We start from the raw sequence: 27,269 nt of genomic DNA, 5'->3' as shown, positions 1-27,269 counted from the left end.
GGCTTCAACGGAGTGGCGTCAAGAAGGACAGATGGCGGCACGCGGTTAGACGAGCGTCTGGAATCAGTGTGGAATCCTTGTGGTTGTGAATGTTGTGAATGGAAATTTGTAAAATCTCGCAGAGTGACGAGTGACGCCTGTGACACGGAGGTTATATGAGGTAACCGGGTACCCGGCGCACCCCGCGGATCTGCACGATCGTGTGGACTTGGCGTGGAAGGTAAATACCTATAAACAGCTTATAAGAACGTTTGCATGTACACGCACTGACAGCCGGCAGGAATGTCGCACGGCAATCACGGCATATACGTGTGTAGCCACACGCATACATAATCGTCCGATTTGCGCTAAAGATGCAAAATCGGAGTATCACATACGTATACCTAGCGGCCGCGAGACATTCCTGCCGGTGTGCGTACATATGCACATATTTGCATGTTACATTTAAGGAAAAGAGCAGGAAGCGAAAGTGAGGTTGCGAAAGGTAAGAATAAGACTGAAATAAATAGATGTACAATAGGTGCTTTTCATTTACGTAAAAAAAAACTCAGCTACGTCTCACTTGTGACGTCGTTCTATCCTTTTTGGGAATTAATGAATAATAAAGACAGAATGAGACATCACAAGTGAGACGAATCTGAGTTTTGATGTAAATGGAAAGCAACTAATATATATATGCAATATCTTTGATAAAGCAAACTATCAGCGAAGCTCATTTTGATATTCTTTAATTAAAAATCGTATCCGGACGATTTGGAGAAATCAATTTAAGATTATTCGAATTGGCTGATGGTTGAAAGTTGAAAATGGCTTGTCGAGTCTGAAACATTATATATTGCGTGAACAGAAATAATCGCGTAATTATACGTTGAAATATCGTCGTCCGTATATTAATGCGAGATTAATTATTTATTAATATGTAATATTGTTTAATATAGCGTCATTTAATTGTCGCCAATCAATTTAATATTTTACTCGGCGTATATATACGGGGCGCAGCTATAATAATGCGCGCGATGTATAATTAACGCTTCGTCGATACGAAATCTGTTGTCGCTACCGGCCTCGGTTGTGGTGATTATTGCAACGCGAACATAAAATTCCGAGATGCCGAGCCGCGCTTTGCTAATAGCGAACACTGTTATTCCCAGCTATTTAATGTCCTCAAAGCATCCTAATGCATATATTATTCATTACAGGTGGAATTTTTTAATCTTCACCGGAGACAACATTAAAATTTGTTCTCGTGAGGCGCGAGTCGCGACCCTTCATTGATTTGCGCGTGTTTCTCAAAGATTTCGTATAAATCATATAACCGAAGGTACAGCGAGTGACGTAGAACCACAACCAAGAAGCTGGCGAATTTGAATTGTTAATGACTTTCCGTGAATCGTAACGACGACTTGTCGGTGGAAATCTCAGATCGCCGTCGAGTTGGTCCGCGAATGTTTAGACGAATGCAGACGGCTTGAGAATATCCCGAGGCAACGCATGGTGAACTTTACTCGGCGCCTGATACCTGGGATGATAATAGAGACTATTAATCGTCGCAAACACGAAAACCTAAATTCGGTATTGTACTATTGTGTTATTTACGTTTCGATTGTGTTTCAATTGAAAAACTGCCATTTTACACTAATTATTTTATTAATTTTCTTGCTAAATTATATAAAAAGCAGAAAAAAAATATAGGAGAAAAATGGCTGAATGCCAATTGGCCCGTATTGTCTATCAAATCATCGAATATCTATTATAATTACGTTGCATCCGCTCTTTCGAAAGAAACAAAGGCCGAAATAAATTATTAATATATTTAATATTTGTTATATTTAATCATTAATATATTAATGCTATGTCGATAATTATATATATAACGTGTCAATTTCAAACTTTCACTGTCTGCTATTATTTCTTAACATCTCGGCGTTATTATTCAAACAGTCGTATAATAACGCTAATTAACAATGTGCCATTTGGAACGCGACAAGCGAATTAATCTCGTCGATCTTGCGAATGGTCCAATATCGTAATTAAAGAGTTAACCGTCTCTGTATCTATAATTATTACTCGACATCCCCGCCGATTGAAATGCGATGATAGCATCAGCGCGGTGCTGCAGGCTACCGAACATTAAACGTATACGTTTATAAATTTGCCGTCGAGATTATACCGGTGAAAAACGCCGGTGATACGCGCGATAAACTATAAGGGAAACGTCACGGCTGCGTGATAGGTGGATTTATTGCGTTCGTGCGGATAATTACTTTTTAATATATTCTTTTCATTATATTGCTAAAAAAAAAAACATTCGCAGACTCTACGGACGAAGTATATGTTTCAATCGCAAAAAAGTGTTGTTGCTTTTCGAACACGCTCATTAATTTCTTCGGAATAAATCTCATAAATCTCTTTCATCCATGTAAACCTAGCTGCTTTACAGGGAAAGCGCGTCGAATTTTTTTTCTTCGTCGTTTCAGGGATTTTCACAAAGGCTGTATACACACATATTCCGGGGAATGACTCTCTGTCGAGTTATATGCTTCATTTGCAAGTTGCCCTTTTTTTCATTTATCGACATTTTTTAATATTCATATGTGTAAATTTCTCGCCTCGACTCCTACCTATGGGGCTTGATTATACACCCCATGAATACTTTTCGATCGACCGTTGGTAACATCGCAATAATGGACATGCATCAACTCAGATTTAACCGTACGAAATACGAATTGAATACACATTATACGTTATACATTATGCAATAATACAAATTCAACGCGCGTACAATGAATATTATATTAATTACAATAATTGTGAAATATTACTTAATAGACACATTGTGTGAAATAAATGTTGCGAAAGAAAGAACGTACGCATCTTCAAGATAACAGCTTTACATGAAATAGAAAGATTTATTTCTTACGTGTTGTTGAATAAATTTTATGTAAATCGTCCAAAGCGACTTAAAAATATTATTTTTAGCAATAAGACAGTAGAAAAGCATTGCAATTAATTATAGAATTGTTATATGTGTACAGATGACGTGTAACAAACCTGATGCGAATAGATTGCACTTCCGGCGTAGAGATGAAGACACGAAATATATGATGAGATTTGGAGCGATTCCGAACACACAGAAGCGGATTGTCGAAATGAAAATCTGAATTCTAAGATATTGAACTTGGGCCGTTACATTCACATGTTTCACGAAGCCTGCATTATTACAATGTTATCGACGATCGGCCATATCAAAGGTAAAATATCTAAAATATAATTTATTTATGTTGTTGCTTATAATACGATAAATACATCTAAAATACTATAATATTTATAATTACTTATTACTATTTGATCATTAGTGGAAGTTACTCATTATAAATTATAATCTACATGACTAATCACTCACTCATAGACTTTAATTATTTAACAATTGTCAGTTATAAATATAGTTAAAAAATTTAATACTGCTAACAATTACTTCAGTAAACCCTCTGTATTCATTGATAATAATTTGTTTAAAATGTCTGTATTAATCTCTGGCACAGTAATTTTATCTCTATAAAAACAAAAATTCAATTGGAGCTTAATGCGAGAAAATGGATAAAATAAATGAAACAAAATCTTGATTAAAAATAGAAAGTTATTTTTTTTTAAGTATCTTATACATTCATGTATCATAATATGGCATACGTTGCATTGTAAGGATTATTTGAATGCACATTCTCTATCGGCCAATTAAATTATATAAGCTCAGAACTACATCGACTACACACATTGTGACTTTTAATTATAATATACCGAAGTCAGCGCGAAGCAGTTCATTTCGTAATCTTCGCTGGTACCTCGAAGCATATAACTCTGTCATTTCCTTGTCGCAGTGCGTAACGTACGGTTAGTGAAACCTGTAAACAAAAGTTATGATAAACATTTATTGCAAGAGGTTGAAATCAACTAGTTACGAAAGAAGCAAATTGCACATAACTACAAGAAAAAGCCTTGGCTTCTTGCTTGCCAACTGGTTTTTATAATATTATATTTAATTTGTTAATTTTATATATATATATATATATATATATATATATTAATATATATATATTTTAACTATAAACACGCGATTATATAAGTCTTCTCTTAAACTCTCAAAAACTTCGAAAAATTACCCTGGGATATATCGACAGCACAGGGAAACTGTTTCTGTATATATATTGTACGCCTTTCTTCAAGGGACAACCAGCTTTGCTACCATCGGCGTTGAAAATATTATCGCAGGCATTTGTTCCGTCGACTCCCACGAAGGGCAAGGGTACATTAAAAAGAATCGCGTGCACATCATTAGTCAAGGTCTGAATATCTTCGTTAGGCGAGAGTTTGATCTCTATGACGGCATCCGTTCCCTGTTTCAACAAACATTCAGGTTTATCGCAGCCGGATACGCTGATCTGCGTGGCATCCTCGAACGGGGTTTCTGAAATCAGAAATTATAAATCGTAAACGAATCGTGAGTGTAATTTATGCCCGCTGTATTTTTACATAGCTCGGTTTCGATTACGTAAGGTCGAAAATACATTAATCAGACCGTATGATTACTTTATTCACAAAAGGCAATATAATTTGATACTAAAGTAGTATTCCACGCGCTTTTTGTCCAAAGAATACGCATATACATATATTATACACTTGAGTAAAAAAAAGCAGAGGCTAAATAATAACAAAAATTTCACAACTTGAATGTTGATCGCCTTGAGATATTTCATCTTCTTCAGCGAGACTCAATGTCGTTGCGGTGTCCGAGAATGTGAAGTAAGAGAAAGTAATGGCTTGGATATGAGTCGTACAATTATCGTGCTAATAGATTTAATTAACAATTAACGATTAATTCTAGAAATTTTTTTAAAAATTTATCGGAAATTTATCATATTGGTAGCAATTTTTATTAGAGCACTGTATTAATAATATAATCTCATAAAAAGTAGAGAATTAAATTAACCAGTTAATCGACATTAATAATAATAAATAGTTCTCCTCAAGTCTTTGATTTGAAAAGTGTAAGAAGGATAATGTAAGTTTATCCACGTTGAAAGGTAATGATATGTTTGCTTTTCATGATTATGCTTGTATCCATAACCGAAGGTCATTGCTAAAACGACTATACAGCAGGTCAGCAAGATATCTTAGATAATAAAAAAAATGTAAATTGAATACTCACGCACATAATGTACCTGCGTCATTAAAATTTTTTTATGCAGTCTTTATAAATACGATCTATTTGTGGATGTGAATTTTTTATCACGTAACAATTTAAATAAAAGGACATAATAAACTGTTTTTTGTTGAACGGAAAGAAATATTTCAGTTAAAAACATTATTCGATAAAATATATATTTTACTAAACGTACGTGCGTTATGAAAGTGTATCAAAGCAAAGTATACGATATGCATATATATGTCACATTTATTGTCAGTTCCGTAATATCTTTTAACTCTAACATGAGAAACTACAGTTACAATTCTAACGGTATTCACAAATCAGTCCATTAATATGTTCTTTCCTGCTAGTTTCCGTCGCTTCGTTTCGAACACATCAACAAAGAGACTTTACTCGAAAACTTATACGATCTCAAATATTTATGTGGTCTAACCGACGGGAAGCTTCTAATTTGACATTGAAATTCTAACGCGGTAAAGCATGTCGGTCGTAAATTAACGTTCAAGTTAGTATGATGCTCATCACTTTCACTGCGTGTCAATTATGTTTCTCGTAACGTAAGTAATTATATTGGTATTAATAACAATATACTACAGCTCGTTCAAAACTTTGTTGATTTAAATCTCCAATAATTAGCAATCATTAAGCGTATCGTGCAATAATAACATTTATAACATTACGAGAACACACTAACAAAAGTATAGCCTCTGCTATGAGCATGAGAAACAATCTTTGATATAATCACGCGATTGAATAAATCACGCGATACTTATTTTGCGTCATAATTTTTTTATTTATCGATAACTTTATTGCGTGATCTTTAAAGAAAAAATTATATTTGAACAATTTGTCATAAGATTACGGATGATATATTCATGCCGAAAGATACTCGATGTCGATGCTCGAAAAAATTTAACAAGAGGAAATTAATACATCCGACAGTAGCATACAGTATGTCGGAGAAAGAATTTCAGATATCGAAAATCGTGATGTCGCGACAGTTCCTCATTTATATTTATAGAATGTTCTAAAATATTTGATCAAATTTTGCCAGTATATTCCATATTCTATATATACATATATTCTAGGTAAAAACATTATGCAAGCGTATGTAAAATTTATTCTTTCATCACATATTACATGTTAATTGAAAGTTAAACGTTGGAAAAAGATTTCAACATTTAAATAGTTTGGTATTATGTAGATTGATATAAGTAGCGAAATGATATTGAGCAAATTAGTGATTAATTATATAATATAAATAAATAATTAGTACCAAATAAGAACAAGATATACAATTTAGCTTCGAATACAAGTATGTGTGGTCTGTCTGGCAAGATATACTATTTGTAGATTTTGATTTGCTTTAACAACGGACTTTGTGAGCAGATCTTTTTATTTTTCTTTCTACTTCTATCTCTATGTTCGTTGATTTTGATAAACAGTTTTCATGAATGACTAATTGCTCCTAGAGATAAAACTCATCGAATTCTTGATAAAATTTATATTCCTGTTTAAGAGTTAAAAGACTATTTGTTCTTCTTGGAAAGATAATATTCACATAATTATATACTTATGACATTTTTTAAGGATACAATTAGAAAAATATATCGATCAACTTTGGTCAGATATTTTAGAAACGCTCTATATAATGCAATTTTAACGTAATGCAACGCCGAGAAAGTTTCACGAAGGTGTTCAACGATATCGACAGATCCTGTCGAGGAAAGAGAAACTGTTTTAATTTTAAAATAAGCATCTTGAGATCTGTGACTTTTCCAATGACATCAAAAAGATAATCACGGCTCTCAGTACATTTAAAAGTAAATTATTTCCACAAACTTTTTATAACATTTTACTTGTAGAAAATTTTCTTTTGCGCGTGTTTGAAATGACAATTTTGTTGATTATTTAATAACAATTTAGCAAATTTTCGTCTATCAATCCGTCTATATATATTTACGTAAGTAACGTTACGTGAATAAATAAATCAACTTAAAAAAATTGAAGGAAGAAAAATGAATTATTTCGTTAATTTTGTTTATTCATCATTGTCGGAATAGTCTGCATTTCAAACACGATTTATTAGAAACTGCATCTGTCTTTCAGTAGATTAATATATTCTTCTCAATATTTATATATTTCTGCTTGGTTTGTATATTTTACGTACCAGAATCGCAGTAATTAACTTGCGTAGCACTGGTGAGCACGACGAGCGCCGCGAAAACGAGAACAGTTTTCCTCAGCATCTCGGTGAAAGTGTTTCTGTTTTTCCGTTCAAGAAACCTCGTCAGAGTGCTGTGGGTCCGATCAGACCCAACTCCGGTTCTCGACTGACGACAGTGACGACTGTAGCTCGAAGCTCGAACGCGGTCACAGGTGCGTAACGGCGCGCCGTTCGTCAAACTCCTACTTAAGTGTACCTCACCAAGGAAGGGGATAATATAAACAAAGTATCGAAGTCCGCATGAAATAACTCATATGTTGATTTCAGAAATACTCGAACGTTCTGTAAATCGCTCTAAGTCGCAGAAAATAATTTGCATCTGAAAAAAAATCTACACGTGGTATAAGTGAAACACATAGAAGTAGGAGTGGAACGTAATTAAGATTAGATAATTCCACAATAAAATTCTTAGTAAGGAACTTAATAAGAAAAATTAAAAAAAATTGATGTGTTTTTGAAATTTTGTCAGCAAAGATAACACGTGTATTAATATAAAAATCTTAAAATATTGTTAATATTTACATATTTATTATTATTATTAGATATTATTAAATATTAAACGTATGTTAATTTTGTTTATGTTTTTCTATTTGGTTATTTTTTACATTATTACTTATGTGTTTTCTTATTTAATTTTATTTTAACATATAATGTATGTGTGTGTATATATGTATAATACATTTATCACATTTAAACTAACCGACTAAAGTAACAAAAAAATTCAAAGTAAGATTATTGATATACGACATCTGTTTAAAAAGTTTCCGTACTTTGTCTTTATAATTTTTGGGAGTTTCCTTACAACTTACATATTCAGTCTTGTCTCTTTCGAAATATGTTCCTTCTCGGTTGATACCATTCCCAATGCCGTTTCCACTTCTGGAAGCAGTCCTGGTAAACGTTTCTCGAAATTACGCGTAAATCTGTCTGCAAATTTTCCTTAATGTCTTTAATTGTGTATCGAATGTTCGATTTTTCAATGTGGATTTTAGTTTTGAAAAAAGAAAAAAGTCCTCGAGGGCCAGGTCATGAGAGTAGAAAGGCTGAGGAAGCATTATTATCTTTGTTTTGGTGCAGAAGTTATCCAAAAAACGCGTAGCAAATTTTTAATGTTGTTAAAATTAAATTACACCCTAAAAGTAACGACATGGCTGTATTTGCTAAAAGAACTTTTTATTATTCTATGTTTTTTAAAGAACTAAAATGATAGTTTCGCGCACTGTTATATATTATAGGCCGGTATTTATAATTGGTTCTTATATTTAAGACCGTCTTAAGCACAATCTTAAGACGTCATGAACCAATCACAGAGCCGTATTAGCATCTTAAGATATTACTTAAAACAGTCTTAAAATAAGAACCGATTATGAATACCGGCCTTAGTATTAATATTTATACTCCGTCCAACGAGAGATCATGGTTCAGCAAACATAAATAACGATAGATATTGTCCAACACTATTAAAAATAAAAATAATTTAACGCGAACACCTTGTTGCGGCTCTGTGGCCTATCGTTATTTATGTTTGATCAACCATGATCTCTCGTTGGACGGAGTATAGATATTATGATTAATACTCTAGGATTAATCGTCGCGATTAAATTTTTGTGATTAAATACTTGTGATAAATAACTCGACAATCATAGGTACGCGTGAAAGTTCCATGTTTTAGTCATAACTCGCAGCGGTCATTCCATAATGTTTGATTCCTCCTTTTTTCTGACTTCGTTTCGTTTACCTCAGCACAACGAAACGGAAATGAAACGGACCACCATGGTCACAAGAACAAAGCACCGGAAATTAAGAATCTCTGCCCACCATCTCGTTTCTTTCCTTCTCAGTTTCTCTTTTCTCATCTCTCTCTCTCTCTCTCTCTCTCTCTCTCTCTCTCTCTCTCTCTCTCTCTCTCTCTCTCTCTCTCTCTCTCTCTCTCCCTCTCCCTCTCTCTCTCTCCCTTTCTCTATGGCTGGATGAGTCTCCTTATTTTCAATGGTAAACGGGGATCTCGATTAACTCCCGTAAACCATATACTCTTGAAATTATTGCCACGTCGGCATCATATCGAACAATGTATCTCGTCGAAACTCGGCATAGTCGAAGCCGTAGAGCCCGACGCGCGACGTAAAATCACGTTCTCGCATACGCTTCATCTACATTTAATAATCGGACAATAACGCTATTTCTTTTTCTTTTTTTTTTATCTCTTTTTCTCTGTGAGTATGATACAGGCGATATAATGAAAATAATTGTAATCATAATCGGGATTTCCAGACGCAATCAAGAATTTGTTGCGTTGCTCGATTTATGCCCGTAACATTACCATGTCAAAGTATACATTGACTTTATAATGTCTTCATTCTTGGAAAATTGCCTCTGCACGAGAAACAATAACATCGAATATGCAAATCCAAACCCCCGGATGCGGTTTGGTGACTAATGAAAAGCTTTCAAAACAGTAAAAAGGCTCTCTTATACGTCAGACAGTCTAATAAAACACCGCCGTGATCTGCAATATTATTTTGTATAATACATACATATGTTTCGCGAGATGGGAGTAACATTGGTTGATGCGCTACCGTGAATTATCTTGTCAAGCCGACAGGATGATCAGAGTGAGTCAGAACGGTTATGAAACTTTTCTGAAATTGTTCCTGCGTGACGATAAACGCTTTTGTCTCTTCTACAGTTGATCAAAGGTTATTAAATGTGCAGTCCACTTTCTACTAATCTTCAACTGTGTAATTTGCTTAATTATTTCGAAAGGAAAAGATATCTGAAGGATAAACGGTTGAAAAAGACAGGATTTTCAAAGGATAAATTTTATAAGACATTTTAAAAGGACAATTGTAACGATCTGCTGAATGCATGGAAATAATGACGACAGTCCCGTTGCAAATAAAAAATCTCGGTTTGTTTAAAATTTATCCCGATGATATGAATGCGGAAGAAATATATTCCAGTATTAATACGGATGTTATCAACGAAGGTCATGTGCTAACGGAAGAAATTACGTATTCTGTATTCAAGACGTACAACGAGTGCATTGATTAAGGTAGAAACCCAAAAGGAATACTAATTACTGTAGCGGCAGCAACCTTGAAGAAAGAGCTCCTAAAGATTCTTTCGATCTGAATTGCGGATTGCCACAATTTTTTTTTCAAATTTACCAAATATTTTATTTAGAAATATTATAAATATTATGTCATAATTTCTTGTTTTTTATCGCTAAAAGAAATCAATTAGAATTAATATAATTATATAATTAAATTAAATTTTCTGAATGCAAACTCATCGAGACAATAATTAGATTTTTATCCGAAAATGTCAAAATTAGATTGTTGATTCCGACAAACGAGAGTATATCGCATGATTGTAATTTTATTAATATCTATTAAATTGTCTGGCTGTTGACTTTTAGAAAAGTTCATAAATACATTGTCAGGAATATATATATATAATTCTGCTGAGTGTTAGTTAGTTATCTTTATGATCTCCCCGAAGGGTACAATGTGACTTCCGTTTCTATACATTAAATATCATGTATGCACATACACAAATAACACATTATATATATATAAATATCTATTTTACATTATAAATTTACCAACCAATGTCATATTCATGTCACATTTTATTTTATCTCATTCTATTATTGCCCATCTTCTTATTTTGCTTTTTCACTCTACTTTCTCTTTCTCTATCTCTCTCTCTCTCTCTCTCCCGCGCTACCTCCTTCCACCTTCTCATCTAGTCTTCTCCTTGTCCCTCCTCTCCTAATATCTCTATCACTTTTTTATGTCGTCCTCTGTCCACTCGCTACATTCCTTCAATGCATGCGTTCACGTCTCGACCCTCCAACCAAATAGCTTGCATTTCTTTTTTTCCCAATCTTTGACTTTATTTTCCAACCTGAACCTTACTATTCTTTCCTGCCATCTTTCCTTCTCCTACCATTCTTTTACCAGCATATCTCTTTGTGTACCATTTATTGTACTTCGATTCCCTTATCTTCCGCTCTCTTTCTTTTATTTGTATTTCCCTTTCTTTTTTGCTATCTCCGTTCATTGCTTCTTAATGCATTCCTGTACTTCTCCCCCTGTCACCTCCACCTCTTTCTCTCTCTATCTCATTATTTTAATTCTATTTTCTTCTCACTTAGACAAGTTCTTTGCTCTCTTAATTTTCTCTTTTATTTCCTCCTATGCTCTCGCTAGTCCATTTCCCTTACCTTATTCTAATTTCTCCTCGTATCTCCAGGCTCTTTTCAAATCTCGTAGTCTTAAATCTCGTCCCTTGAATTCTTCTAATCAGCTCCTACTAACCATTTTAAAAATCTTTCTTGCATACCTTTCATTTTTTCCTAATTGTTCCAATCTCATATCTCTATACCATATCTCATTATCATCCAAATTAGAGTGTCGAACATCCATATCTTTCTCTTCCAATCTTTTTTTCCAGATTCCTTATACTTTTCATATCGTCATGTCCGTCTTTCTTAATTCTTTTCTGCATTTCTGGCTACAACCATTCCTTTATAACCAGACTTTTAGATATTTAAACATTTTAACTTATCTATCATTTTTCCTCCGCATTTCCAATTCTACTTTCTCTTTTTTTCTCCTTTTTTGAACCTTATAACTTTCGATTTTTCTGTATATTTAATTCTAAATCTTTTTCTTTTAAAAATATTTCTTAAATTCTATTATCATTCCATTATATCATTAATCTCATTTCATTTTCTTCTTTCGCTATCAAAACTATGTCGTCCGTATACGCTAAGGAATATATATATTTTTTCCTTAATCTAACTTCTTTTTCCATTTTTTTCTCTGTAATCAAAATATTGAACAACATTAGGCTCATTGAATATTGCTCCCTCAATCCTTTTGCAATCCAGAAGTCTTCTCCTTCCTTCTCTCCTATCTTCATTCTGCTTACATCTCTGTTATCTTTTCTATAATTTCTTCCTTTATTTCTCTTTCCCTCATCGTTTCCCATAACACTCTTCTGTTCATCGAATCGAAAACAGGTGTTAAATTGATGAAAACATAATTCTATTGAGTAATTATAAAACTGTAACTAAATTAAATTACTGATTTACTAATTCAAAAATTAGTACCGAATGTGAGTCTGGCTCATTAAAAAATCAGTTCCAATTGTAAGATAATTATGATGTCCATGCAAATTTCAAGATTAACACATATACATGTGTAATAGAGCATGATTATAAAAACGCAAATTGTTACAAAATGTAGCCTCATTAAATATGAATAACTTGTTTATGAAATCATTAACAACTTGCCGCGCGATGATTCTTACTTCGGGGAATAATTCTGACAAATAGCACTAAGATGAATTTAAAGTTTTGTAAATCATATTAAATTACGTAAAATAAATTTACATTAATAAATAACAACGCAGTTAAAAATAAAAAATAAAATTTTTCGCGTTTTTCTTGCGTCTCTCTCTCTCTCTCTCTCTCAATAGTGTTTTAATAATCTCCAGTTTTATAACATGGGCTTAATCTGAGAAGAAAAAGTCATTATTTGCCTAGATATGCACCGTAATTATAGTTTTCTATTTTATTAAAACATTTTATTATAATATTATTTCATACGGAGTTCTATATCATATATCGGAGTTCTATATCATATTCTATATGAACAGCACAATTATCGTTCCGCCTACATTATCAAGTATAGAATCCTATGTTATCAGTTACAGGTACATTATCTTTCGTTTAAACAATAAAAAGAAACATAATTTATAACATCCAAAGATTAATTTCATTAGTACTAAACATAAAAACATAGACATTTTCATTTTCGTATATTTAAATCATGTATAAAGTATTATGGATTATATACAGAGATGCGATGATCAATAAATCATGATAAAATAAATATTATTAATACAGGCAATTATACAGTTTTTAAGTATTTACAGCTGAGTAAATAATAGGATATTATATTGATTTGGTCATCACAGTATATTTACATTTTGAGTCGACACGATATATATCATGCAAACGATTTAATTTTGAAATATATAAATTATCTTGTTAAATTATAATATTAAAAATAAAAATTTAGTATTTTCACAAAAATTATCTAATCATATATCATTCATATGCAGACGACTTTGTAACTTTAAGAATCACTTTGCACTGCTGCATTTTTTAAAATAGGATGTGATAAGCACATTTTATGCCGCGTAGAGAGCAATAATTAGTAACTATGTGCCGTGATGATCACAATCGTTATTACAATTTAAAGAAAAAACCTACGATAGCGCAAAGAGGAATTAATATTACATCCTTATGTTACAAGGTCATCCATGTGGGATTCTATACTTTTATTCTTATAGATTTTTACAGTCCCGCCGTTGTTCCTTGTCGGCGATAGTCTGAGTTCGCTGTTATAAGTCCGTTTTCCTTGGATATAGCCGTAATCGCGCTTCCAATTCCACTGAAAGTAGCGACGTTGTGCCCGATTTTATTCAAGTAATCTAACGTGACTTGACAAAAATTTTTCTCGTTCTGGATATTCATCGGCAGCAGCTGCAATTTTTTAATAGCTTCCTTAACAAGGCTGTTAATAATTACAGGCAGTTATAAATAGACAGTATTTTTCCATTTAAAGGTTTATATATTTGATAATATTCAATAAATAAAGTAATTATCTTATTAACATTCTTTGCGTGCGTGATGAGAACTAAGGAATATATAATTTCTACTATTTCCTTTTTTTCCTTAAGAAAAACATATTGAAGCATAAACAGTTTTTGGGTTATGATTAATTATATAAGAAAAGATTTCAGCAAATGCAGATTAAGAAATTATTCAAATTCTCAATTTTGTCGAATTTTATTAAATAATAATTTTAAGAATATATTTCAATAACAACTTCTCTAAAACTATTATCTATGAATATAATCTTTTCAATTTTTTCATTTTAAATATTTTAAATGTAATATTTTTAACACTTTGTTTATCTTTTATTAAATAATATTTCTTAAAATAACTTTTAATAACAATTTCTTAAACTGCCATTTACGACATTTAAAAGTCGGTTTGACTGTAATGGCACAATGCGAACTTGGTGCCCGATTAGAATTAATTTCTTAAGTTGAAATGCTTATATCGCTTGAACTCACTTGATGATGAAGTCTGCGTGCATCAATCGCTTCCTTTATATCGTAACCGAACCAAAGATTCAAGACCATCCCAACCGCCACGCCGCTCGTGATCTTCGAACCACCGGCTGCACCAATCACTAATCTCACATCGTTCTTGTGATCAACCTTATAAAAGAGGTCGCACCATTGAATCAAATGAACTTAAATTAACGGTCTAGGACTCGCCACGAACATCTCACTCATTCTCTTCAAGATTATTTTGAAAAAAAGTCTTTAAATTTTAGATTTCCACACGGGTTTAGCCATTCGAATTGCACGAGAAACATTGACGAGATGATTTTATGTGGCGGCAGCGAGAAAATCGCTTCGTACGATCGCGTGACGATTGCGAATTGCAATTACATCATTGAGTTGAACGATTCCCGGAATCGATGGTTATCATGACGATGGCGATGGTTAATTGCAAACTCATTGTAGTCATTTTATTAAACGCGTTTCGCAACGTTCACGAGACGCCCGACTGTTTTGTTCACCGAACACGCGACTGTTTTGTTACACATTATTCCCCGAGTTTCGAGTTTCCAGCGAATTTATCGATGGTCACATTCGCGGTGAAATGGCTTACCACTATTGTCGGGTTCATCGAACTCAATGGCCGTTTGCCGGGCCGAATAAAGTTCGCCGGTGACGGCGGCAGCCCGAAGCCGTTGGTGATGTTGGGTGAGCTGAAGTCGTCCATCTCGTCGTTAAATATTATACCAGTGGACTCAGAGCGTATCATCGCGCCCAACCTGTTAAATAAAGATGTCTACAAAGAGCACGAAAAATCCTGCGCATTATACACCGCAGGATTTTATCGTAGACCGCATTCGCTGAATCGTTCCATTTTTAAGGATAGATAGATAGATATAAACCGCGCTTTCAAGAATGATCATATCAAACATATATATATACATATATATATTTCGAAAGTGAAGTGATTCAATTGAATTTCTCCTTCTCGTTTTTTAACGGGTCGATACACAAGGAGAGTATTATAGGAAAAAAGTTATACAATAAAGTTTCTGTTCGCCTGAAACGCGTGCCGATATTATCAAATAAAAATTCTGATATTTTTATTTAAAAATGTTATTTATTTAAAAATATACGTTTGATACTTTATAAATCGATCATTATAATTATTTGAATATTTATAATGTACAATTTAAATTAACTAAATCCCATGAAAGTGAAGAAATTTTGCCTGAGCGCAGTTGATTTTATACAAATTGTTTCGCAATTTAAGTATTCGATTAGAGTAATTGATTAGAGTATTTTGTCACCTACGATTTTACTTACACCTGATTGATGGTCGATGTGGCGGAAACGGCGGAACCGTCGGGAGCGAGGACGGAAACGTGCGAGGTCCCCGCATCCTCAATTGTTGCGGTGACGGCGCCGTATACCGCTGGATCTTGGCTCGTGCTATCATCCTTAATCCTCTCCTTTATCATTTCCGCGTAATCATTGGACGTTAAATTGGTGAGCAGCGTGTCTACAAAGAAATAATTCCGTTAATCAATTTCATTAAACGCTTCGTGATTGGCAGAAGTAAATTCAAAGAATGTATTAGAGAAAATCGCGCTGGAACACAGATACCGAACTTCAAACAAGTTTCGCCAGATGCGTTTATCTTTACGTGATGATGATATACAGATTGACAATTATTAGGAAACATATGACGCAATGATTTCCAGAAAAAAACGTGCTGTATCGCGATATTAAGTAAAAATAATACATGCAGTTTAAAATAACGCAAACTTATAAAAAACTCCGTTTCCTTCTTTCTTGCATGATTAATTTATTCTTGTGATTTATATTGATGTCAGTAGGGAAAAATTATCTTTATTTATGAACGGTATCCTTAACGCATTAATAATCAGAATATTTTAATTTTGAATGAGTGCATAACATTTTCTGTTAATGTTATATGCATGGTTACCATTTTCCTAACGATCTCGTAAAGCGATTACTAAACAAATCGTTTTTCATTCATGTTTAGCAACTTTTTTCATTGTTCGCACCCGACTACTTCTTTTTATAATTTTAATGACTTTATTTATAGTATTATAATATATACATATGTATATGTATAATTTAAAAAATATATTATCGAAGAATCGCGTTAAGAAATGTTATACATTGCGCGTTTACGGTCTCACCTATGCCCTCAACAAAATCAGGGTCCCCCAGCTCTGTTCTTCTTGCGTAAGCCCACTTGAAGGTTTCCACTATACGTTGCCACATTTCATACTCATTGCGGACCGGTAGCAAACGACGAAAGACATTCATTATGAATATCAGAATTGCGCCCGAGCCCGGCGGCGGGGCACTGTAAATTGTCAGGTTTCCCATTTTCAATGCGATCGGCTTTTTCCATATGGCCCTGCAAAGTAGACTTGCATCATCAATATGCTACTGTGACTTTCGCACCTGTCTTCTCCAAGTTTTCGATCCTATCATTATTTATCGTCATCAAGTTCACAATCATGAATAACTTGTAAGAACGGGGAAAGTAATTAACGTAAGAGCAGCTTATAATATTTACTTTTATATAAGATTTTTGTTGTGATAGTCACAAAATCAACGATATCTAATCTGATCTTATAATTTTATCAATCAACTGGCTGTCGATAATGACATTTAATATGATTTCAATCGGTAATCTGATTCATATTTAATTTAATACTTTAATACTAATTGTAAGATGCAACGACAGAGATAAAAACTGTTATTTTTGGTCATGATATCCTGAATCGATTTTTAAATTGATTTGTAAATCGACTGGCTGTGTGTTATAGATAATGACATTTAATATATAATTTTAATCAATAATCTGATTTATATTCAATTTAATGCTTTAATACTAATTGTAAGATGCAACGACAGAGATAAAAACTGTTATTTTTGGTCATAATATCCTGGATCGATTTTTAAATCGACTGGCTGTAAATAATGACATTTCATATGATTTCAATCATATCAGCAATCTGATTCATATTTAATTTAATGCTTTAATACTAATTGTAAGATACAACGACCGAGATAAATTATTTTCAGTCGTGATATCCTGGATTAATTCTTTTAATATAATTTAAAAATTTTTTAATATTTTCGTTACAATAGATCGTCAATATTGTTTTTATCTACATAATGACATTCCATTTTTATGATCTTTCGTAAAATTTTAACTGCGTAAAAGAGATAAATTTCTAAGAAATAAGTTTATTTTCCTTCGGTCTCTAGTTTAATCTATATTTAAATAACATGCTTTATTTTACGAGCATCCATAAAATATTTAAAAACCCAGAAATAAAAAAAACGTACTACACACCTGTATTCTTGAAAATCTCGTCTCGTGATTATTCCTTTAAACTTTGTTATCTCCTCGACCAATTTGTCTGTAATATTGCCATTATAAAATACGTCGGGGCCCTTTTCCGCTATCAGCTTCAACGTCCTCGCCAGTTTGGGTCTTTTTATTCGGTCTCCCGCCTGTAAGTGTTCCTCTACTTATTTCATAGTTCATTCCACGAGACGTTCGCCAGACAATGCGAGAGTTTTCAGAGTTTTAAAAATGATAAGAGGATCTGGAAGCGAAAAGCGAGGTATTACTCACGATCCACGGTTTACCGGTGTCGGGATTTATGAGTATTTCAGCCAAACTGCTCTCGTTCTTTATCATAGGCTCCTTGTTGGCCAGATACGCGGCGAGATAATCATTGACGCGCGATCCAGTTTCGCACAATTTAATGGTGGGCTCGAATAACTCAGACCATGGCAATTTCCCGTATTTTTTATACGCTTCCCAATAGCCCATAAGCTCACCGGGAACAGCGACTGCCAGACCACCTATTCGACAACACATAAATTATGTAGTCTATTGATTACATTGGCTCGGCAGACCATTGTTATTACGCGCGAGCAAAGGTAGTGATACACATTTTATAATTAATCGTTACGTTACATCCACTAGTAACTATGACATCTTTTAAGCGATTCTGATGACGTAAGTGTGCACATATCAGTAAGCTTTACTGCGAAAAAATCCTACCATACATAGCTAACTTAGCATTGCCATCGAACATGTCCTCTGTCGCAGCCATCGGGGCGGTCTCCCTCGCGTCCAGATAATCCGCCGTTTTGCTCTTTGCGTCCCATATCGTCATAAGAAATCCACCGCCCAGTCCCATGCTTTAAATCGAATGTAGAAATATTTCGTTTGCTGTATATTTTGTTCGCAAATTTACAGGCAATTAATCGACTCTCGAATCTCTTGTCGAGTCGCGAAACGTTCTCCATAGGAAAAAAAAGAAGATGAAAAATAGAAAATTGCAATACCTGTGCAAGGATGCGACGCCTTCGCAAAGAAGTGCCGCTATCGCCGCATCCACTGCCGAACCATTTCTAGATAAGATATCGGCACCAATTTTTGAACATTCTTGACCGTTTGTCGACACGGCACCCTGTTCATGAATATTTTAACCGTGAGAAAGACCTTTGAAACATACTATATGACGTATTACATCTACTGTATCTCACGCTAGATTTCTTTCTTTTACATATATATGAAACAAAGCGAATATTTGTGAGAAAATAACAAATGAAATAAAGCAGTTATTGAAATAACAATTCCAGTGAAAATATTGTATATTTTCGAAGCAAATACATACGCGCATAGCATTACTTCTATTATTTACTGTTATTTAATATTAAATTTAATCCTGTATTAATTAATTTTCTGTTATTGTTAGGACGAGAGATATTACGAATTTGGAAATAATCATATCTTTTTTCTGGAACGCTATATTTTAATTAAATGAACAATTCGAGAATACACTTTTGTTTTATATATGTATAAGTCAAATGTCGATATCTCTATTATTACGTTGTAATAATGTAATTAAATCAGTCTTTGTTTTTTATACTCTTTGATTAATAAATATTACCTTCGCATACCGACCCAGTTTAGAAGAACTGATGTACTTTACACCACATGTAACGTCTGAATTGAGCGTGAAGACTACAATTAATGCCACGAAAACGGTCACAAGTACGACCGCCGTCACGCTGAATATAACTAGCTTTTTTCGCACTCTGCGCAAAACATTCAAAAATAAATATTAAAAATCAGATTTTGACGATTTGTTCTTTGGCGATATAATTGACCCGTGTTTAGTTCATGAAAATTCGTAATTAAAAATATCAAATGAAAGCTGCAATGATGGCTGCAAGACCATAATACAATCTCTAACTTTAAACATTGCTAAACTAACTTAATCTGCATAACATTCCATATATGTATGATTTTTATTCGAAATTCGCGTTTAATTGTAAAGAAATTTGTATTTTCTACCGCATTGATTTTATGATATGCGTAAATTAAAATCCGGTTATGCAACGCAAAATTAATCGAAAAGTTGAATAAATCGAGTTATTACAATATGCATGTATGTGCATATATTCATTTTTTTAATAGGAAGTCGATGATTACGATGTACGTCAAATTACTACGTGATTGATGAAAGAAGCCGCACAATAGTGATCATAACATAAAAGTCAGTAACGCTTAGAGCTTCTGCCGGTTAAAATCTCATGGTCGCTCTATGCTCCAATGGTTTACCATGACCGCATTTGCACCTGTTGTAAAGGCCTATTAGTGGCAGCAAAATACAATTATATACAGCATGATTACATTATGCAGCGTGAAATAATTTTACGTCATCTAAAACAGTTATATGATTTATTTTGCAACGTGCATCAATAATATCATGGCATGTAACAATATACGATTTATAAATAAATATTGAAGAGATCTGTCTATATATAAGTAAATAAAATTGAAATTAAAACTGAAATGCACGTTTGGATAAATTAAGGTATTGTGCTACAAAGTCAGTAATTTGCACAGTTAGACAAGACGTAATAACCGTTTATGAAGATAAAGTTTCAAAAATTTTTTTATAAGCACTCCCGTAATCAACAACGCATTTATGATAAGATTAGTGATCTAAAATGTTTATATAATTAAACGTAGATATGTATCACTCGCGAGAAATATCAACGCGCCGCGGCGTGTATCAATTGTCACCTTTATTGCCGGCGTTGATTCAAGAACATGGTCAGTTATCACAGTCGTGCAATCACAGATTTGCACATGTAGAAGACATTTACTATACAATTCGCTGAGATTACGCAATAATGTGTATACATCATTCAATATATTCACGCACCATATGGACTTAGCGTTGAACCATTGCAAACTACTCCTTGTCATTCTTGTCAATTTCAAGATAAGGATACGACTTAAAATACGGCTGTAAAATTATAAGAGACCTACTTTTGCAACAGGTTAATTAATCATACTTAATTAAACATGTTTAAAGATCAGTAAATATTTAATTATCGCGCACTTTATCGGTCTACCAATTTCTTTATGAACGTACAATAAAGATATAACTTGAAGACATTAATGTAGTAGATACGACTTGTGTAGATAAAGCGATAAAACAATTTTTTTTTTTACTTTATTAATCAGGGGATCAGACATAAAGGAAGTGAATGACTTAAAATTAAATAAATGTCTTCTTTAGTCAATGTTATCGAATAACACAGGCCTGCACAGGTGGCACAGTTTTTTTTAAACACGATTTACAGAATTTCAAATTACACGATAACGTCAAAAAAGAAGCAGATTTATCGCAATGCGTTAATAAGTTTTTGCCAAGGTTTTTACACTTGAAAAGCATACTACGTTTTTTCACAACTCAAACATTCTTATTACGTCTTCGTAACTTCAAATTAAATAATGCTTGCTTAATTACAGGTGCGTTTAATTGATTACAGGTGTATTTAGTTAATTACGAGTGTAAGACTTTAAATTGCATAACATAATGTAATTTACAAGCATATTTCATTTTACATACTTTAGGTAAAAACATATGTCAATAAATATTTTTTTTAATAGTATATACATATAAGCACATAATTTACTCTCAATTGTGAATTTTTAGCAGAACTTGCAAAAAATATATCTTTTGTTTAATAAAAATGTGTGGTTAGGTATACATAGATTAGACATTAACTTAAACGTTTTATTTTTTCTACGAATATTTGGCCTTGAATATTTTATTTTTTTCTTTATTTCTAATGTATTAATTTACATGTGAAATATAATGACTCAGTAAATAAATATAGCACAAAATACTCAAATGGATTACGTTAAAACAATTCTACTCGACAAGCACATTCTCTGCACAAATCACACAAGTTTATGCAATTTACGTTTGCACTACTTTAAGCATCAAAAATGTTGCGAGCTACGGAAATAAAGAAGTGTTTCACGTCAGCGTCAATTTCAATTGTCGCGTACACAAAGACGGTCGTGCAATGCGCAACGCGCAACTTTCACTCATGCGTTGCACGTTGAATTTACATAAATTTTTAACACATCGAACGACGAATTAGAGAGACCGTCATTTCAGTAGGAAAAAAGATTATGCAAAAGTCGTGGTGTCAACATAGACATTTTTATTACTGCCTTCGCGGAGCGATAAAAAAAAAGTATACCGACCCGATCATGTTGAACAGGCGAACGTAACTCAGCGAGCATGACAGAGCACCCAGCCTTGACTAAACGTTTCTCTAAGCCGATCGCTTCTCTTATAAGAGCAACGATACCGTTTCTATTTATTCATCCCCACTCGCTTGTGCGAATTTCCGGAAGCCAAAACGAACGCGCGTCTGATTTATATCGTTTTTATTTTTATTTTAAGCGCACATTTTTCATTTTTTTTTTCTCGAAAATTTTGGAATTATCGCGGCCACCAATATTATTCGAATCTGATATGACAATTTTATTAAAAATTAATGTGGTCAACTAAAAAACGGAGTATAATGTCTGCAGTTATGCGTGATGAATCTTGAGAAGATACATGTCAAATGCAGTTGTTTCATTCCTATACTATTTTTATATTGATAAAATAAATAATATAATAAATAAGGTTCATAAATAATGATATGTACACACACACACACACACACACACATGTATAGATATATATATAGGTATATATGTATGTAATATTAAGTGTCTTTTCGGCCCTGTCACACTTTCCTAACATTGAGCATAAATTATTTTACTGGAATAAAAGTTTTAATACAATATATGCATATAGTATAATATATAAATAAATATTAAGACCAAAGAGAGATCTCTATTTAACATTCAGTATATGGCGGATTACGAATCAAAATTTTCCGGAGTTTATATTAGTTTAACAATAATAACGAGATATATTTTATAAAGGAATATTTGTTTAGAGAATTTGTATTTCCCCGCAATAGATTTTCCCCCGGATGGATTAATATCTAGAGATTACGTGTCACAGTAAAATTAAACCCAGGGAAGTACAGAAACAATCGCTAATTATTCCGAGTATTTCAATAGCAATCTTTCTAAAAACAAGTTTTCTCATAGTTTTGTATTGCATAATCATAATGTCCACGATTACGAATATCATATAATATTACAATATTAATATTATTCTAAAAGTAGTACACACATCATACAATGATAAATGATACGCGTCTCTAAATAAGTTACATCTACGCAACGATAGATAAAAAATAGAAATGCCGAAGTAAAAAGAAAACAATGTCACAGCATTATTACTGTAAAAAGCATAAGAATAAATGCAATATAAATTAAAACAATGCCGCATGTATTCAAACACTGAGAGCCATCATTGAGAGAGAGAGAGAGAGAGAGAGAGAGAGAGAGAGAGAAAGAGAAGTCCACTGTACGTATTTAATGCTAAACATAGCCATATCTTCACTATGCATATTATATGCGTAGCGTATTCATACATATGTACAAAACGTTACATATGTAATGAGCGTTTTATAAATAAATTATCGCATCTCTTTTATTTTTATGCGACGGCGTCGAGCATAAAAGGAGAATTTCGTCAGAGAGAATTTTCATAGAACGAATATTCACAGCTCGATCTTATATTTAAGATCTTATAGGTGGGATTCAGTACAAATTTTAAATATCTAAAATGTAATCTTAAATATTAAAAAATTCGATTTTCTATTAAAAATTATTTCGATCCCCTGCAGACCATAGACGGAATATTAAAAACTACCTAAGATCAGATCTGAAACGATCTTAAATACAAGGTTGGACTGTAAATACTTATTGCTTCTCTTACTCTGATCTTGGGCGAGCTTAAGATTACATTCAGCTAATAAAATTATTATAAATATAAGATCGAATTTTATAAATGCCGCCCATTGATCGAGCCTATAGAACACTAGCGATTATCTCGAAGTATAGGGACTGTCCAGTCTTGGGGACACGCACGGTGTGTTTCTAGGGAAATGCGTTGTCATCTTCGCGTCCAGCAGAACTCCAGACTCCCAGAGTGCCGTGCCGGAACGAGACGGTGATTTGCTGACTGCTTAGAAAACGGCGGAGTCATTTCGAGTTTCCTGCAGAACAGTGAATATTTCGGACAGCCGAGACGATGACGGCGAGATACGACAGAGCGATCACGGTTTTCTCGCCAGACGGCCATCTGCTCCAGGTGGAATATGCCCAGGAAGCTGTCAAGAAAGGCTCGACGGCGGTACGTTGAACAGTGCGATCTAACCTCCCTTCTTCCTAAGTTGGAGTGTCACGCTTTTCGAGTATATTTTACCGAGTCCTCTCGTCTGTCCGTCGATCTGCGATCTGTTTGTTGTCATGCACGGGATTTTAATTATAACCGAGTAACTTTATTCATCTACTTGGCGTTATGACTCTGCGCGAATCTTTTATACAGGTTAGGTTGATAGTTCTGCAGCTGGACATGTCATTTCAGTCTCGTCTTCGTCACATCACTTTGTAGCATTCTATTCTTGGAAATAAAACATTAGGAGTGACACAATTCTAGCTGAAATTCTTAACAAAATTAATGCTATTTATTTTTGGCTTGCTAAACGCAGGTTGGCGTACGCGGCGCAGACGTAGTGGTCTTGGGTGTCGAGAAGAAATCTGTCGCTAAGTTGCAAGAGGAACGTACGGTGCGCAAGATATGTCTCCTGGACGATCATGTAATTATGGCTTTCGCAGGTACGTTATTGGCTTGAGGATAAATATTGTTTTTATATATTTTACGTTGCAAATGGAATAATTGTTTTTAATCTTCTTAACAGGTTTGACCGCTGACGCAAGGGTACTGATCAACCGTGCGCAAGTTGAATGCCAGAGTCACAAATTAACTGTAGAAGATCCTGTTACCTTGGAATACATTACGAGGTATATTGCAGGTACGACTAGAATTTGCACTCTTCCGCTGAACAGAAAACTAGAATCTTCTCTAGTATACGTACACGAGACGATGTTTGAGATCAAATTTGGGAGTCAACCGCTCTTACATGGAGCCATGAATCTGACAGAAAAACTAAAAACGGTTGTTATTTACAGGCTTAAAACAGAAATATACACAAAGTAATGGCCGTAGACCTTTTGGAATATCCTGTCTCCTAACTGGATTTGATTACGATGGTGTCCCACATCTTTATCAGACAGAGCCATCAGGGATATATTACGAATGGAAGGTACGTGAGTTCAATTTCCTAAATCTTTTATCAAATAATTGAATGTAATTATTTAATAGCTAAATTTCATATCAATCTCTTCTTTCACAAAGGCGAACGCAACAGGTCGCAGCGCCAAGACTGTACACGAATTCTTGGAGAAGTATTACACCCCGGAAGAGGTATCGACGGAAAAGGGTTGTATAAAATTAGCTATTAAAGCCCTACTCGAAGTAGTTCAGTCTGGGCAAAAGAATCTGGAAATAGCGGTAATGCGACGCGGGCAGCCATTACAGGTATATCTGCAATTTGTATCCAGATGCACGAATTTGATCTCACATGACCGAAGATTTGATCTCACTTGACCGAAGATAATTTTCCACTATTTTTAAAACATAAATTCATAATCCATATATTTTAGATGTTGGATACAGACACTATAGGCGAATACGTAACGGAAATCGAAAAGGAGAAGGAAGCAGAGGCAGAAAAGAAGAAACAGAAAAAGTGATGCCTTGTGTTCTACTATACACTCAACTATACTACCATTATTAATTTTTCTTATAAAATAAACATATTGCAACAGAAATAGAGGGAGGAAGGCATATAAATGGAACGCGATGAAATTTGTGATTTTTTTATTCATACTGTCTACTGTCACAGAACCGTGTAAAATGTGTATACAAAACCATTCGCCGTATATTTTAAAGTTTTAAGATTTAGATTAATATTACGAGGACAAAGATCATAATCTGCTACGAGTTGTTTTCCAGCAATAAATTATTAAATTTCATATCTACGTAATACATCAAGTTATCGTTTGCTTTATATACATATATATCTTGCCTTCTTAAAAGTGATATATTTTTAATTTTAATATATTAATAAATACATTACATGATTAAATTGATACCACTAAATATCAATAGATCTTTGCTGTTCTAACTGTGATTTAACAAACAAGATAAATGATTTGATATTTTTGTCAATGATCTGATATCAAAATATATCGTTTTATTCTTGAATATATTCTGGAGATAGAGATCTTCCACGATGATTAAATACTTGAAAGGATGGTAGATTTCGCAGCGTCTCCCAAGATTTATTCTCCAAATCGACAACTGCCCGAATCTCTTTGAAATCGCCAGCGATGTACATAACGCCATACATGACGACAAATAAACTGGCTATACCTTGGATTAAAATCTATAACAAGTAGTAAAACATTCCAAGATAATGTTAACTTCATTGAACTTGGGTAATATTTTATGCAAAACCAATAACTTTTGGCTTTTTATATAGAAAGCAAGTAGCTAGCTTATCATGAACCATAACTCACATCGATTGGCAAAGTGGTAAACTCCTGTTCGGTGATCCGCAAGTAGGAACGATCTATAAAAAGAAAGTAATGAAATCGGTAACTTTTTATTCCTTTCTAACTGCTCTTTGTTCGCCTATCATCTCGGAAATTTGATCATGCACGTATTTTACTTTAAATACATAAAATGCAAAACAAACGAATCTGTAAACTCTTATCAGTCTAACCTAGGAAAGTGATAAACTGAAGGAATAATGCGAGTACTCACGCTGTGCCGCCGAATAGGCTGCATGTAATATAGAAATAAATCCTACGAAAGTTATAAATTTATGTATAGCCGTAGCAGACATGACGAGCGTATAATATCACAGATCAGGCCAGAGAGAAGAATGAGGATGAGAAACGAGTGAAACGACACGGCCCGGTTTTAACCTAACTTTTAGGTGATCCGCGAACGCGATACGCCCTCTGGGAACGATGTAAAACATGAACTACGTAGCCAATGTCCTGGTCCACGTTTGGGCCACGGGGTAACACATATCCGTACAAAATTAAAAATTTTGAGGTCTAGCAGCGCCAAGTTTTTTTACAAGAAAAATTTATGTATTTTAATAAAATATTTTTATTTTGTACTGTTACCTCTGTAATTCTTTGTGATTAAATCTTTTATTCTATTGAAAAATACATATATAAACTTTGTATTTAAATACAAATACATATATAAACTTTGTATTTAAATACAAATTGTATTCCCTCGTTGG

The 27,269-nt window shown here is 33.6% G+C and overlaps 4 protein-coding genes across 5 annotated transcripts; 1 reads left to right on the top strand and 3 right to left on the bottom strand.

Moving 5' to 3' along the window:
* Nucleotides 1-135: 135 nt before the first annotated feature.
* LOC112464418 (proteasome subunit alpha type-7-1) lies at nucleotides 136-25,816 on the top strand. Of its 2 annotated transcripts, XM_025031387.1 has the most exons (8): nucleotides 136-220; nucleotides 3,036-3,251; nucleotides 23,987-24,238; nucleotides 24,597-24,723; nucleotides 24,807-24,920; nucleotides 25,078-25,211; nucleotides 25,304-25,486; nucleotides 25,612-25,816. In XM_025031387.1, the coding sequence occupies exons 3-8, from the start codon at nucleotides 24,137-24,139 to the stop codon at nucleotides 25,699-25,701; spliced, it is 750 nt and encodes a 249-aa protein (XP_024887155.1). In that variant the 5' UTR covers nucleotides 136-220; nucleotides 3,036-3,251; nucleotides 23,987-24,136; the 3' UTR covers nucleotides 25,702-25,816. The 2 variants fall into 2 exon arrangements, with proteins under 2 accessions (XP_024887155.1, XP_024887154.1); XM_025031386.1 differs by lacking the exon at nucleotides 136-220 and having other exon boundaries at nucleotides 2,848-3,251.
* On the bottom strand, nucleotides 3,620-7,564 carry LOC112464419 (ecdysteroid-regulated 16 kDa protein). Its single transcript, XM_025031388.1, has 3 exons — nucleotides 7,374-7,564; nucleotides 4,158-4,462; nucleotides 3,620-3,899 (listed from the first exon to the last, which is right to left on the bottom strand). Exons 1-3 carry the CDS (start codon nucleotides 7,450-7,452, stop codon nucleotides 3,816-3,818), a joined length of 468 nt encoding a protein of 155 aa, XP_024887156.1. The 5' UTR covers nucleotides 7,453-7,564; the 3' UTR covers nucleotides 3,620-3,815.
* On the bottom strand, nucleotides 13,243-22,308 carry LOC112464416 (glutathione hydrolase 1 proenzyme-like). The gene is made up of 11 exons (XM_025031385.1): nucleotides 22,180-22,308; nucleotides 19,556-19,703; nucleotides 18,948-19,072; nucleotides 18,661-18,800; nucleotides 18,226-18,458; nucleotides 17,941-18,101; nucleotides 16,769-16,992; nucleotides 15,906-16,101; nucleotides 15,193-15,358; nucleotides 14,586-14,732; nucleotides 13,243-13,989 (listed from the first exon to the last, which is right to left on the bottom strand). The coding sequence occupies exons 1-11, from the start codon at nucleotides 22,185-22,187 to the stop codon at nucleotides 13,801-13,803; spliced, it is 1,737 nt and encodes a 578-aa protein (XP_024887153.1). The 5' UTR covers nucleotides 22,188-22,308; the 3' UTR covers nucleotides 13,243-13,800.
* Nucleotides 25,812-26,965, bottom strand: LOC112464420 (membrane magnesium transporter 1). The gene is made up of 3 exons (XM_025031389.1): nucleotides 26,777-26,965; nucleotides 26,530-26,582; nucleotides 25,812-26,396 (listed from the first exon to the last, which is right to left on the bottom strand). Exons 1-3 carry the CDS (start codon nucleotides 26,856-26,858, stop codon nucleotides 26,205-26,207), a joined length of 327 nt encoding a protein of 108 aa, XP_024887157.1. The 5' UTR covers nucleotides 26,859-26,965; the 3' UTR covers nucleotides 25,812-26,204.
* Between the last annotated feature and the right edge of the window lie 304 nt (nucleotides 26,966-27,269).

The sequence above is a fragment of the Temnothorax curvispinosus genome, unplaced genomic scaffold, assembly GCF_003070985.1.
Source record: "Temnothorax curvispinosus isolate PA1 unplaced genomic scaffold, ASM307098v1 QBEX01014232.1, whole genome shotgun sequence".
Classification (NCBI taxonomy): Eukaryota; Metazoa; Arthropoda; class Insecta; order Hymenoptera; family Formicidae; genus Temnothorax; species Temnothorax curvispinosus.
Note: the sequence above shows the minus strand (reverse complement) of the source record. Positions and strands in the feature narration are given on the sequence as shown.

Coding starts and splice junctions, on each gene's coding strand:
- LOC112464419 (XM_025031388.1), bottom strand. CDS start 7,452: ATGCTGAGGAAAACTGTTCTCGTTTTCGCGGCGCTCGTCGTGCTCACC. Junction 4,463..7,373: donor AGTTAATTACTGCGATTCTG/GTACGTAAAATA, acceptor TTCTGATTTCAG/AAACCCCGTTCGAGGATGCC. Junction 3,900..4,157: donor TGCTGTCGATATATCCCAGG/GTAATTTTTCGA, acceptor TTTTGTTTACAG/GTTTCACTAACCGTACGTTA.
- LOC112464416 (XM_025031385.1), bottom strand. Junction 19,073..19,555: donor AACTGGGTCGGTATGCGAAG/GTAATATTTATT, acceptor ATTCATGAACAG/GGTGCCGTGTCGACAAACGG. Junction 14,733..15,192: donor CGATGAACCCGACAATAGTG/GTAAGCCATTTC, acceptor CTCTTTTATAAG/GTTGATCACAAGAACGATGT.
- LOC112464418 (XM_025031387.1), top strand. CDS start 24,137: ATGACGGCGAGATACGACAGAGCGATCACGGTTTTCTCGCCAGACGGC. Junction 24,724..24,806: donor TGTAATTATGGCTTTCGCAG/GTACGTTATTGG, acceptor TCTTCTTAACAG/GTTTGACCGCTGACGCAAGG. Junction 25,212..25,303: donor GGATATATTACGAATGGAAG/GTACGTGAGTTC, acceptor TCTTTCACAAAG/GCGAACGCAACAGGTCGCAG.
- LOC112464420 (XM_025031389.1), bottom strand. CDS start 26,858: ATGTCTGCTACGGCTATACATAAATTTATAACTTTCGTAGGATTTATT. Junction 26,583..26,776: donor AGCCTATTCGGCGGCACAGC/GTGAGTACTCGC, acceptor TTCTTTTTATAG/ATCGTTCCTACTTGCGGATC. Junction 26,397..26,529: donor TTACCACTTTGCCAATCGAT/GTGAGTTATGGT, acceptor TACTTGTTATAG/ATTTTAATCCAAGGTATAGC.